At 34.0% G+C, this 12,731-nt stretch overlaps 2 protein-coding genes and 1 non-coding gene across 4 annotated transcripts; 2 read left to right on the top strand and 1 right to left on the bottom strand.

The window, feature by feature from the left end:
* Positions 1-94: 94 nt before the first annotated feature.
* LOC103874102 (NEP1-interacting protein 2) lies at positions 95-2,266 on the top strand. Of its 2 annotated transcripts, XM_033273657.1 has the most exons (5): positions 95-473; positions 596-765; positions 827-997; positions 1,100-1,205; positions 1,291-2,266. In XM_033273657.1, exons 1-5 carry the CDS (start codon positions 326-328, stop codon positions 1,329-1,331), a joined length of 636 nt encoding a protein of 211 aa, XP_033129548.1. In that variant the 5' UTR covers positions 95-325; the 3' UTR covers positions 1,332-2,266. The 2 variants fall into 2 exon arrangements, with proteins under 2 accessions (XP_033129548.1, XP_009150763.1); XM_009152515.3 differs by having other exon boundaries at positions 1,100-2,266.
* Positions 2,267-7,654: 5,388 nt separating this feature from the next.
* Positions 7,655-10,663, top strand: LOC103874100 (aspartyl protease family protein 1). The gene is made up of 10 exons (XM_009152514.3): positions 7,655-7,959; positions 8,054-8,189; positions 8,782-9,017; positions 9,108-9,332; positions 9,420-9,555; positions 9,622-9,695; positions 9,775-9,874; positions 9,965-10,022; positions 10,122-10,193; positions 10,285-10,663. Exons 1-10 carry the CDS (start codon positions 7,655-7,657, stop codon positions 10,476-10,478), a joined length of 1,536 nt encoding a protein of 511 aa, XP_009150762.1. The 3' UTR covers positions 10,479-10,663.
* Positions 10,664-11,281: 618 nt separating this feature from the next.
* Positions 11,282-11,355, bottom strand: TRNAI-AAU. The gene has a single exon. It is a non-coding gene; the product is annotated as a tRNA-Ile (tRNA).
* Positions 11,356-12,731: the final 1,376 nt, after the last annotated feature.

The raw sequence follows: 12,731 nt of genomic DNA, 5'->3' as shown, positions 1-12,731 counted from the left end.
ATTATTTGTAAATTATTTTTAAATACATATTTTCATTTCTCATTTAAAAATGCTTTACTTAATCATTTGGCATAAATATACTAATATTAATGATTAAACTTATTTTGATGTATTATTGTTTTTCTATGATGTTTCATAATTTTATGTACTTAAGATTTAACTAATTTAAATAATAGTATTGTAATATCCAAAAAAGAATTAATTTGTAAAATATAGAAATAAAAATATATCCACAAAATATTGGAAAAAACTCTCCTCTACCTCCTATATAAAATAAGCGTCTCTTGAAGCTCTGCTTTCACATTTGAGATCGTTTCGTCAAAATATGGCGTTCCAATCTGGGTTTTATCCTCTCTCGACGACTCCTTCTCTTGGGAATGTCGTCGAACGGATGAAAGAGGCTTGTCATCTTCACGTCTCCGCTCTTCTTGGTACCATTATCTCCGCAAACTTGATCTTCTTCTTCGCACTAGGTTCGTCTTTCACTTTTTTTAGATTATCCTGACCTCAAAAGCTCGATATTTTTAGGTTATGTTGGATACGATTAAAGTCAATGATGAAAACTGTTTTTTTCTTTCTTTTTTTTCATGTTTAGTGGGCACGTTGTTAGGGGCATTTACAGGAGCTTTGATAGGCCAAGAAACTGAGAGCGGGTTCATCAGAGGAGCAGAGATTGGAGCCTTTTATGGAGCTGTTGTCTCCATCGAGGTCTTTCAATCATCGATCCAACTTTGGAGATTAGACGAGTCATGCCTTGTCTACTTGGTGAGGCAATACTTGCTCTGTTTCCAAATGAAAATTTGATTGGTTTTTCTCTTTTTTTTAGCATGATGTCGTTGTTAGTCTTCTAAGCGGGAGACTCGTACGGGAGCGCATAGCTCCTGCTATACGGCAGCGTATAAGTCTACTCGAGACAGGAGGCTCAACGTTGACAATCACTGGCAACAATAACGCAGATGATTCTGGGAACAGAGAATCCTGTTCCATTTGTCTTCAGGTTCTGACATCAGTTTGTTTATTTTAGCTTATTATGTCGAATCACAGATCTAACTGATGGTTTTCTTTTTGTTGTTAATATCCTTGATGTGTGATATTGCAGGATTACCAACGTGGTGAAATAGTTAGAATCTTGCCTAGTTGTCGTCACATGTTTCACTTACCGTGTATTGACAGTTGGTTCCTTGAGCACCGTTCTTGTCCATTATGTAGACGTGACTTTTAACTCTCTCTCTCTCTCTTCGTAACTCTCTTGTAACTTGCAGTTTTCTTTTTTTTTGTTGCTTATAACAGTTGCCTTTTACATCCCCTCAGAGTTACTACTAGCAGTCTAATTTACGGGAGGACGTATCTTCTTAATGTTATGTTTAGCAGATGAACGTTGCCCTTCACGGTATCCACTTCGTGGAAATCCGTGTGTCTCTCAGTTGGCGGCCGTTTCCTTTCCTACCATCCCACCTCCTCTGAGTTGCAGCCCTCCACGCCTCTCGCCATTCTCTCTCCTTAATGCTGCCGTTGCTCCACCAGGTTCACCCTTCCGTCGAGTTCCCGTAAAGGAGTTAACATCTCGACACCAAAGCCCCCATTGCGCCTCCCTCTCCTTTGCACTGTCACTTCATCTTAAATCAACCGCCGCAGCCCCTCCACCAGCGACTCAACCCCCCCTCCATATACCTCAGGCGACAACTTTTTCACTGATGCATCCTGCCGTTTCATTGTCAGCCGTCGAGTGTCAGACTACTGGGTTCACATGACATAGCCCAAATTTGTGTTGGTTTGCTTGATTTAGAAATGTTACATGTTTTTTCAGCCAGTAAAAGCCACACAATCTCTACTTCATTGCTTGATTTTGGCTATGGTATTGGAGTTATTCAACTGCTCTTACCAGTCAACAGCATCCACCTCCTACAAAGCTCCTTTGGGAGCCCGGGACGTGCTCATTTTCCTCTGTTCTCATCAGATTATTCACTCTAATTCAAGTAAAGGAGAGTCTCAAGTCAGCATGGTTGGTCTTGATCAACCGTTTTCAAACCCTATTATTAGGTCTCACATCGTCGGTTCATATTCCCATTTGAGTATGTTCTTAGGAATATCAGTTTCGGGTTTCAGGGAAGCATCTTTACGGATACATTTGCCCCTTTAAGACTTTTATCTTTTGTATCGTTGTAGTTTTCGTTTATCGTTTTGCCATCGAGATTACCTCCTGTTGTAACCGTTTCAGCCTTTTCGACTTTTAGATTAATATAATCGTTCGTAGTCCAAAAAAAAAGGATTGTGTTGTGTTCCATTAAAGCCAGAAATTAGATGGTTGGCTTTTTTCGACGTCCCAAGACCAGAGACAAGTCAGGGGACCAAATCCATCAAATAATGGTACTAGATTCTTGTCTGGTGTACCCAAAATTAATCAAGTACATCATATATATATATATATATATTACTCTTTAATGAGATTTGCTAGTGACCTAAATCATGTTTAAGATCATATTTAAAATCTCGGTGTGTATGTGTGTGTGTGAAGTAACAACACTCATTACGGTTTGTCTTTATCCAGCACCAGACTGCAATACCCAATCGTAATTAATATGACATGTACTAAATGTTTAATCTTGGCTAGTGTTTTGACTTGAATTTGGATGCAGAATAAATAAAGAAGAACCCACATTGCTATTTTAACCAACCAAAATTTTCTGTATCTGTCCGCCTTTCTTGAGGATTGACCAACAATTGTTACTGCTGGCTTAACTTTCACACTCTATGTGCGTTTCTTTGAGAATTTCAGGCAAATATAACGTTTTAGATAGGCAATTATTGGATTACATGAAGCAGCAGCCCCGGCTCTTACCCATGGCAACATGGACATTTGCCATGGGTCCATGGATCAAAAATTGTTTTTTGTTGTTTTAAAGATCCATTTAAATCTGTTAAATTATCAAAAAAAAAACCTCCATAATTAAGTAAACCTAATTTATTTATTACATGACAAAAAAATCAAAAATATGTACATTCACCATTAGTTTTGAGATATTTTTTTCTATTTGTTTCAGGTAGTGTTTTGAAAACCGGATCAGACGTGGATTCAACATTGTAACTAAATCAATGGTCGGATCGGTCCAACTGGTTCAATGGGTTTTAAATTTTAATTAAATTTTATATTAAGTAACTATTATATGTATAACATAAAATTATGTTTATAAAATTTTATATAATTATTAGAATCTAAAAATGATATGAAAACAAAAATAACTTTTTTAAAATAATATAAAATAATGAAAATAATAACTTTTTTTAAAAATACTTGAATTTGAAAAATATGATTTTAATATCAATTTTGATCACTGGTTTTAGCGAGTTTTATCGGTTTTTGACCGGGTTTGCCAATTTAACTCAAGTCCGTTTTTTAGTATAATTCGGAATCAAATAGATGGCCAAGTTACGGTTCGACCGGCCTGTCTGGTCCAGCCGGCCGGTCCGGTCCAGTTTTCAAAACACTGGTTTCAGGTCTTAGAGTTTAAGTTAAAAGAAATGTAGTGAAGAAAAATATAGAAACTATTTATAAAAAGGTTCATATTCTATGTTTCGTCCATGGTTATTATATTGGTTAAGACGGCGCTGTGAATTAGACACTTAAAAAGTATTGGCAAATGCTTTGGCTAAATCAAGTGCTTATGTGCTTGTCCTGGGGATTGCACATAGATGGAGTCCTCGTTCAAAATAAATTGTAAGTACATTTTGGTTAAATCCAAAACATAAGTTACATAATGTTTTGGATTTTACGAGTTATTCGTAGAAATTCAATTAATAACACTTTTTAGACGGCAAAAAAATTGAGCTGGAGTAATCTTAAATTCTTAATCAATCAATTTCTGTTTATTTTTCTTTTTGGTATCCATCTTTTATTAGGTATGTAGTGCTGAGTTAGGTTAGTGACGGAAATGTTCTTTGGTTCACTTGGAGAGAGTTAGAATGGCGGTGATTTTTCCGGTTCAAATTATGTCTTTTTATGACACTTAAAACAAATGAGAGAGAGATTTGATCGAAAAAAAAAAACAAATGAGAGAGACCTTTGTTGATTCTCTTGACTTTCCAACCCACGAACTTATTTGTCCATTAGCTCTCTGTTCTCCGCTACACTGTAAGATGTCGTGGTTATGCACTATTCAATCCATTCTCTGAAATCCAGAGGCAAATCCTATGCTTCTAGAATATTGAGTAAATCTCAGTGAACACTATCATAAGCCTCGGATAAGACATTTCAAAAATCCTTTTGATGTCTTACCAGTAAAACTGGGAAAATACCAACAAATGTTACACCAAAGTATAAATAACTATTTTCAACATCAACATTTCGTTCAGATGAACGTGAACATAGCAATGGGCCAAGAAAAGAATCTCAGTTCTAATGATTGTAATTTACCAAGAGTTACGCCTTAAAACATGCAAAACATGCAAAGCACCTAAGGCTTCGAGACCATCTTATGGCTGGAGGAATATTATGGCAGCAAAAAACTGTTCACTTAAGGTCTTAGACGCACAATCGGAACAATTAGGGAACACATTTTAGTTAGGAAGACCCATAGATACCAGATGTACATACAAGACCACCTATCATGCCACAAGTCTACGACCCCAACTTAAAAGTCTCCGACCTTATAGACCCAGTCATGAATGATTGGGATAGTTCAAAACTCAGGAGCCTACTAGAACCCCACGATATAATGTTGGTGTGCTGTTTACATATCAGCAGGACTCCCAATCAGGATGGATAGTGTTAGAATTCTTCACTTTCAGGCCATTTTGCAGTCAAATCAGGATACATGTTTGCAAGAGATAGAAAAGATACTGAAAAATGAATTAGTTACCATCTCTAAATCCTCTAAAGGAGAAGATTTGGAAAGTTTCAACAGGAAAAAAATTATGTCATTTTATATGGCAAATTTTGTTTGGAGCAATTGCTATTAATGAAAGATTTTTCAAAAGACATTGGATTTTTTGAGTTATTTGTAGAATTCAATTAATAACACCTTTTAGACGACAAAAAAAAATTAATAACACTTTATGTTCGAGTACAGTTTCTATCACCTAAAAGCAGTGTTTTGAAACCCGACCAAGACCCGCGGTTGAACCGGTAAACCCGGTGACCCAGAAAAAATCCGGTTTGGATTTTGTGAAAAACCCAATATTTAAAAACCCACAAAAACCCGCAAAACCCACTAAAACTCGGAACCCGATACCGGTTAAACCAATAAATAACTTTTACATCATTTTTTTAGTTTTTAGATTATGTTTTATATTCTAAGTTTCCAATTAAGAAGTTAGATGTTGGCAAAAAAAACTTAGGTTTTCTCTTTTCAGTTTTATATTTGTAATTTTTAGATTTTGATGAAGATTTCACTATGTCACTTGAAGAAAATGAAGTCAACAATGGTAGAGAGAACCATTAGTTGATGTGATTTGGTGTTAGTTCATTTCCGATATTGACAATTTATTACAATGATCTTTTACTTTTGGTTTATTTTGAATTTGAAGTTTACTTTATTATTCACATTAGACATTTAAATATTTATGAATTTTATATCTTGATTTTTTTAGATGTCATAACTCTTAATTTGTTACAGAAAAATTTAAATAATCTAAATTATTTTTTGATATTTTGTATGTCAAATGAAAATAAAAATATAAAAATTAAAGTTAAGTATTTTCTAAATACTTTTTAAACATAAAATATATACATATTCAAACTATTATTTTATGTTTTAAAAAATATTTAAAAAATATTAAACTTTAGTTTTTATATATTTATTTTCATAGCTAATATATTATTATATAATAAAATTAATTAATTTATTAATCCGCGGTTCACCCGCGGTCGACCCAGTAATTCAGCTATCCGGTAAGTCATCCGGTTCAATGTCCGGGTCGGGTTTAAAAACATTGCCTAAAAGAATCATTCATGTATTTATTCAACTCGGATTCAGTTCGGGTCTTGAATTTTGGCGTGTTCATAAAATAGAAAACAATTTAATGGCGTAAATGGCGCTATTACTCAGTAGCAATCGATCATTATGTAGAGTGGTATTACAAATTTTGAATATTCCACAGAAGGATGACTCTGGATCCCGTTCGAGGACTTCCACGTTGACTTTTGCCATATCCAGAAGGAATTTTTCTGTCATTTTTTACTATTCCTTCCATTTCAAAATAAAATAGCTTTTGATATTTTATAATATGTAAAATATTTTGGGAAAATTGCTAAAAGAGAACAAAAAAATAAGGTTATTGTTCCCTTGGTATAAAACCAACATAAAGTTGTTTTATTAGTATAATTTTTTTCATAATTCCAAAACTAATCCTATATTTAATCTAATTAAACATAATTTAAAAGTTAATTTGAATTTTTAAAAAAAGTTAATGGAGAAAAGGAAAAAAAAAACAGTTGAAAGGCAATAAAAAAAATAGGTATAGATATGCATCTTAGAAAACAAAAGTTTGTGAGAAGAATAAAAAAAAACTATGGAAAAACCATAGATTGATATCTATGAAGAAGGAAAAGAGAATCATTTTTTTTATTTAATTTTTTCAAGTAAAATCGACCAGAACACGTTTTAGGAAGTTAGAATATTTCTTGGAGATTTTTAGAATATTTCCTTAACTGAAATTTCATTAATTTTCGCAAAAAATCAGATATTCTTATCCATAGAAGGTGACTTCTATAAGTTTAGAAGAATGATAAAAATTTTGAATACACTTTCTACTTTGAGTAGACATAAGAGTACATTGTAGAAAACATATTTCACGAAATTTAGAATACTTTATAAAAGTAGAAGATGCATTCGGAAAGAAAGTGGATACCTTTACGATTAGTAGAATGCGCATTCCTCTTTTTTAGAAATTTAGTAAATAGTAAAATGGGCGTTCTAAAAGAAGTAGATGAACGTGTTTATTTTAGAAATCGTTTTCTACTATACCATTTTTCGTAGAAGACGCATTCTACTTTTAGTAGAACGTATTTTAAAAATCTTATTTACCAAGTTTTTGAACAAAAGAAAATTACCAGCTTGTGTATATGGATGTTTTATTAATTGTTTATATTTTTAATAATTTTTTTGATTCACAAAATTATTTATTTCATTAGTTTTCAGAAATACAAAAGGTAAAAAGAGAAAAAATGAACAAAATTGGTTTTATACCAAAGTAACAACAACCTGATTTTTTTGTTCTCTTTTGGCAATTTTCTCAAATATTTTTATCTTTTAGACAAATTTTAAATCTAATAAAAGTGTAATATCAAATAATTATTTATAGTCTATTTTCTTCACTGATTAAATAAAATTTTAATTTATATTTAATGATACATTTTGATAAAAATAACTTTTCAATAGTTATACATTGATTTAAAACATAGTACATTTACATTTTGAAAGAGAGTATAATTTATAATATATCAAAAACCTTTATTTAGTACTTTGGAGGACTTCAAAGTTGATACAGAGTACAGAACAGAACATATTGAAACTTCTTGCTTCCTCCTACACTTCCTCACACAACTCGCCGTCCTGGTTTCGTATCAAAAATTCTCATCGATCCTTTAGCTAAAAGAAGATTCATACCGAGGCTTTACATATATTTCGCTGTCGGCGGAGTACTTTTCTGAACCGCCATGGTTTCGTACTCAAGCTGTAGAATTACGTTTGCGGGTCTGATTCTTCTGCTTGTTTCGAGCTGGAGACTGGATAGATGTGAAGGATTAGGCGAATTTGGGTTTGAATTTCACCACCGTTTCTCAGACCAGGTCCTCGGCGTTTTGCCGGGAGATGGGCTGCCTCATCGAGACTCTTCTAAGTACTACAGAGTGATGGCTCATCGAGATCGACTAATCAGAGGACGCAGGCTCGCAACCCAAGATCAGCCACTCGTCAGTTTCGCTGACGGAAATGAAACTGTTCGTGTGAACGGCCTAGGATTGTAAGTTTTTGTCTTTAGCTTTAAGTGGTTTTTATTACTGAAATGAGATTGTTAAAAGACTTGGAGATGTTTTGTTTATTTTTTGTGTGTACAGTTTGCATTACGCGAATGTGACGGTCGGAACGCCGTCTAGTTGGTTTCTGGTTGCTTTAGACACTGGAAGTGATTTGTTTTGGCTGCCCTGTGATTGTACTAGTTGTGTCCGTGAACTCAAAGCACCTGGTGGCTCGGTAATGTTTCCTTTTGTTTTTATTTATTTATTTGAGTATATTGCTTATGTATCATTTGTTCGTTTGAGCTCTCTTTGGTCGAGATTGTGATGAGTCTGATGGGTTTTGTTCTAAATGAGACTTGACTTTACTTGTGTAAGAGATAAAATATCAACCACATGATAGAAATCTGAATTAGGCAGCTCTTTGTTGACCAAGTCTTCAACACCAAGAGCTTCTCCAAGTCCACTTATTTTTTAATCTAAAATGGAGTTTGGAATAAGAAATGTTTCAACTCTATTTCATTTTTTCATTCCACAATGAAGTAAAAATGAGTTTATTCCACAAATGGAGTAATCTATTTACTTTTTTTTTACTCTATTTTTAGAGTGAAAATCAACTTCATTATTGAATTACTCTATTAAGAAAATAGAGTAATCCAATGTAAATACTCTTAAATCTGACATGGACTTATAAATTATGCATTTATACTCACTATAATCTCAATAATATAGTGATTAAGATTTTGTTTTGTTGATTTGTAATGTGCTATCTCTTTAGTCATTTTTTATATCTTCAAGTTGTTGAGTTCTTTATTTTCGTTGTTGAACAGAGCTTGGAGCTCAATATTTATAGCCCTAATGCGTCGTCAACAAGTTCTAAAGTTCCTTGCAATAGCATGTTATGCAAGAGAGGTGATCGATGCGCTTCCCCAAATAGTAATTGCCCATACCAGATTCGGTATCTTTCAAACGGTACCTCTTCTACTGGAGTCTTGGTTGAAGATGTTCTTCACTTAGTTTCAAATGAGAAAAACTCCAAAGCTATTCCCGCTCGAATTACCTTGGGGTAAGTACTTTCTTCCTTGAAGAAGAAACTTTTAATGTTTCTCAAAGCTATCTATTATATCGGCAAGACTAAACCTTTGTGCTGGAGCAGATGTGGTCAAGTTCAGACAGGTGTATTCCACGATGGTGCAGCTCCAAATGGTCTTTTCGGGCTTGGCTTGGATGACATATCGGTTCCTAGCGTATTAGCAAAGGATGGAATCGCAGCAAACTCGTTCTCAATGTGTTTTGGAAAGGATGGAGCTGGTAGGATCAGTTTTGGTGATAAAGGTAGCGTAGACCAACGAGAAACACCATTGAACATAAGACAACCACAGTAAGCAAGGGATCACTGAACTTAATTGGTCCATCTCCTTGAATTTTACTTCTACTTACTATGTTTGTTTTTTTACTGTTTAACCAGTCCTACTTACAATATCACCGTCGCTCAAATAAGCGTTGGAGGAAACACTGATGATCTTGAATTTGATGCTGTTTTCGACTCTGGAACCTCCTTCACTTATCTGACTGATGCAGCTTACGCTCTTATTTCAGAAAGTGTAAGTCCACATAACCAACGCATATTAAGAGGCATAATCATAATAAATCTGTTATGATTTTTGCAGTTTAATTCTCAAGCTATGGACAAACGTTATCAAACTGATTCGAAGTTGCCTTTCGAGTACTGTTATGCATTGAGGTTGCATTCTTTACTCTAGGATCACCGTTTCCCTAAAATGTTACTCATAATAACTTTTGGATCTACATCTAACTTACAGCCCAAGCAAAGACAGTATCGAGTATCCAGCTGTGAATCTAACAATGAAAGGCGGGAGCTCATATCATGTTTATCACCCCTTAGTAGTTTTCCCCATGAAGGTTAGTTAGTTAGGCCAGCGAAACTCTGTTCCTTGTCTGCCATTACACTTTAAGTAAAACTTTGTCTCTCCGTCCTTGTAATGTTTTCAGGACACAGATGTCTACTGTTTAGCCATCATGAAGATCGAAGACATTAGCATCATCGGACGTAAGTATCAATTTGGAAAAACTCAAAACCAAAAATAAGTTTGCCTAAACTCATAATGATCTCTATCGCATTTGTTTTTTTTTTTTTAATAATATGCAGAGAACTTCATGACTGGCTATCGCATCATCTTTGATCGTGAGAAACTGACTCTTGGTTGGAAAGAATCTGATTGTGAGTTCCTTATCACACGTTCTTCATTCATTGTACAACATGTTATTATCTACTTTCCTTTCTAATCAGAGTCTTACTTTCATGGCTAAAGGTTACACCGGTGAGACCTCGGCCAGGACGCTTCCGTCGAACCGCTCATCTTCCTTGGCTAGACCGCCAGCTTCGTCGTTTGCACCAGAGGCAACTAATATACCATCTCAAAGACCAAGCACGTCGTCCTCCTCTTATTATTCTTTCTCGCTCTCACTTTCTTTCTTCTACTTCTCAATTTTGGCCATCTTTTGATTATAATATATACTATACACATTTAGCCATCTTGGGGCTATACACAACTTATTATATTCTTTCGAAGGTAGCTGGGTTAAAATTACCAAAACATACTGCACTACAGTTGTATTTTTTTGTTTTATCTTTGTATATATATAGTGTGATAATTGATTTTACTAACGTTAATTAAAATATTAGATACATCACTTCAACATTTTCAACGAATATTCGGTTTTAGGATAAAAATGTTCACAAAAAATGTATATTATCTTTTGAAATTCTTGATAACTGGGCACGTTGGGTTGAGAACAAGCTCACCAACTCTAAAGATAAAGTAACGTAACTGTGGGTTGTTCATGAAGGAATTGATGCTAAAAGACATCATCAAATTAGCAATCACTCAAGCATCAATGGAAGCAGTTTGATGGTGTGGCCAACTACTCGATTAAGTCGAACTACATGCGTTGCCGTTCACTGTCCCATTCTGATTTCCTCAAAGCTTTGGTTCAGAGAGTTTGTTGACATGACCAACAAATTGTTTTCTTATATGCATTTTTAGATAGCATTATAACTCGGAGATATATATATATATATATATATGTGATTCTTTGTAGATGCACAGTTATATCACATAGACAGGCCTGGATGTTTTTAGCTGGATTTGAAGAGCCATATACTGTTTTCTATAGATACATACTTCTTTTGATGAAGATGCTTTGCCGTTTTTAATTGAAGATGATACACTGCATGTTGTTTCAAGGGGAGAGAAAGACTTCGATATCTGCCAAACGAAAAATGTTGAAAAAGGAAACAAAATAAATTGGCCCATACAGGGATCGAACCTGTGACCTTCGCGTTATTAGCACGACGCTCTAACCAACTGAGCTAATGGGCCAATATGTTCAACTACTCGACTTAATATTAACTAATACAGTCTTACGTAAATGTGCAACCTTGAGAATCTATACTATTAAAGCAGAATCCCTACTAGGATTCTACCCTTAAATTTTCAAGGTATTTACAACTCTCTGCCATTAGTTATTTTCCTTTAAAAAAATAATAATAATTTGTGACTCCATTAATTCGACCAATCAAAAAGGAGTTTTTATCCCACTGTTTTTAGTGACAAAAAAAAATCCCAATGTTTTCAAAATTCAAAACGAACATAAATTATAGCCCAACCATATTGCAGCAATTTTTTCCTAATTGTACGCATCATTTATTTCCTAAACCTATTTCAACATTAATGCATTAAAGTTTTGCAATCAAAAATCTATATTATTTAAGGAAATATCATTACGAAAATATTCAGTTTACATCTGTCATCTGTGCAAGACTTTACCATAGACAAGATACAATATCTCACTTAAGTTGCAACTCCTACGAAAGTTCGGTTTCGTGTTTATACCAATTTCAGAACAATATATCTTCCTATAACATAGCTAAAGTTAGATCTGCCGTAAATGGGTTTATGACCTTAGAATATATACATATGAAATCTAATACATTTTATTGTCAGACGAAACTATGTAAATCATCTTTGCAAATGAGAATGTAAGTAAGAATCAGTTCAAGAAAAAATGAGAATACAAATATTTTATGTCTACTTATATACTCTTATACAATATGATAAGAGAATACTATGACTCTTTTGTTCTAACTATTTTAAATTTGGTATATCTAACATGTAAAAAGATAAAAGTTTCATGACTCATATGCAAGAAGGTTAATCCCGCGCTTTCAAAGCGCGGGTCAAAATCTAGTGTATTATTAAGAAATGTGATGCTGCTTTTGAGAGCTCAAGGAAGAAAACAAATGAAATAGTACTGATGTATCTTAATGTCGTTGACACAGTTAAAACGAATATTACTACAGTAAATGATGAAGACATACCAAAATGATTCAGGAAGGGAGTAAAACAGAACAGTTTGAAAGAAAATTAATGTATTACCAGAGTGGTCAATGAAGAAGTGTTTGTCATCCGGAAGATCTGCCACATTTGATGAACATAAGCAGTTAGACAGAAGACGAACAATAATTAGATTCAGGCAGCAGGAATCCAAAAGTGAAGTCAAGCATGATAAGTTAGAAACAGAGTAGGTAGGTTTACACCAATTTTAACAGAAGACATTGAGTGGCTGCTTACATGCATATGGTGAAGTACCACGAGAAGCCATACAAAGGACCAAATCAAAAACAGAACCAACAAATGTAAGGTAATGTCAAAAAAAACATCAAGAGAAGCTTAACCAATGACTTTTAGAAAGAAAA

Source organism: Brassica rapa, chromosome A06, assembly GCF_000309985.2.
Source record: "Brassica rapa cultivar Chiifu-401-42 chromosome A06, CAAS_Brap_v3.01, whole genome shotgun sequence".
Classification (NCBI taxonomy): domain Eukaryota; kingdom Viridiplantae; phylum Streptophyta; class Magnoliopsida; order Brassicales; family Brassicaceae; genus Brassica; species Brassica rapa.
Note: the sequence above shows the minus strand (reverse complement) of the source record. Positions and strands in the feature narration are given on the sequence as shown.

Bases quoted from the DNA above. Each gene is read 5' to 3' on its own strand.
- LOC103874100 (XM_009152514.3), top strand. From the start codon at position 7,655: ATGGTTTCGTACTCAAGCTGTAGAATTACGTTTGCGGGTCTGATTCTT. The intron at 9,875-9,964 runs GTTAGTTAGTTA...TAATGTTTTCAG, and splicing joins TAGTAGTTTTCCCCATGAAG to GACACAGATGTCTACTGTTT. The intron at 10,194-10,284 runs GTGAGTTCCTTA...TCATGGCTAAAG, and splicing joins TGGTTGGAAAGAATCTGATT to GTTACACCGGTGAGACCTCG.
- LOC103874102 (XM_033273657.1), top strand. From the start codon at position 326: ATGGCGTTCCAATCTGGGTTTTATCCTCTCTCGACGACTCCTTCTCTT. The intron at 474-595 runs GTTCGTCTTTCA...TTTCATGTTTAG, and splicing joins GATCTTCTTCTTCGCACTAG to TGGGCACGTTGTTAGGGGCA. The intron at 766-826 runs GTGAGGCAATAC...TCTTTTTTTTAG, and splicing joins AGTCATGCCTTGTCTACTTG to CATGATGTCGTTGTTAGTCT.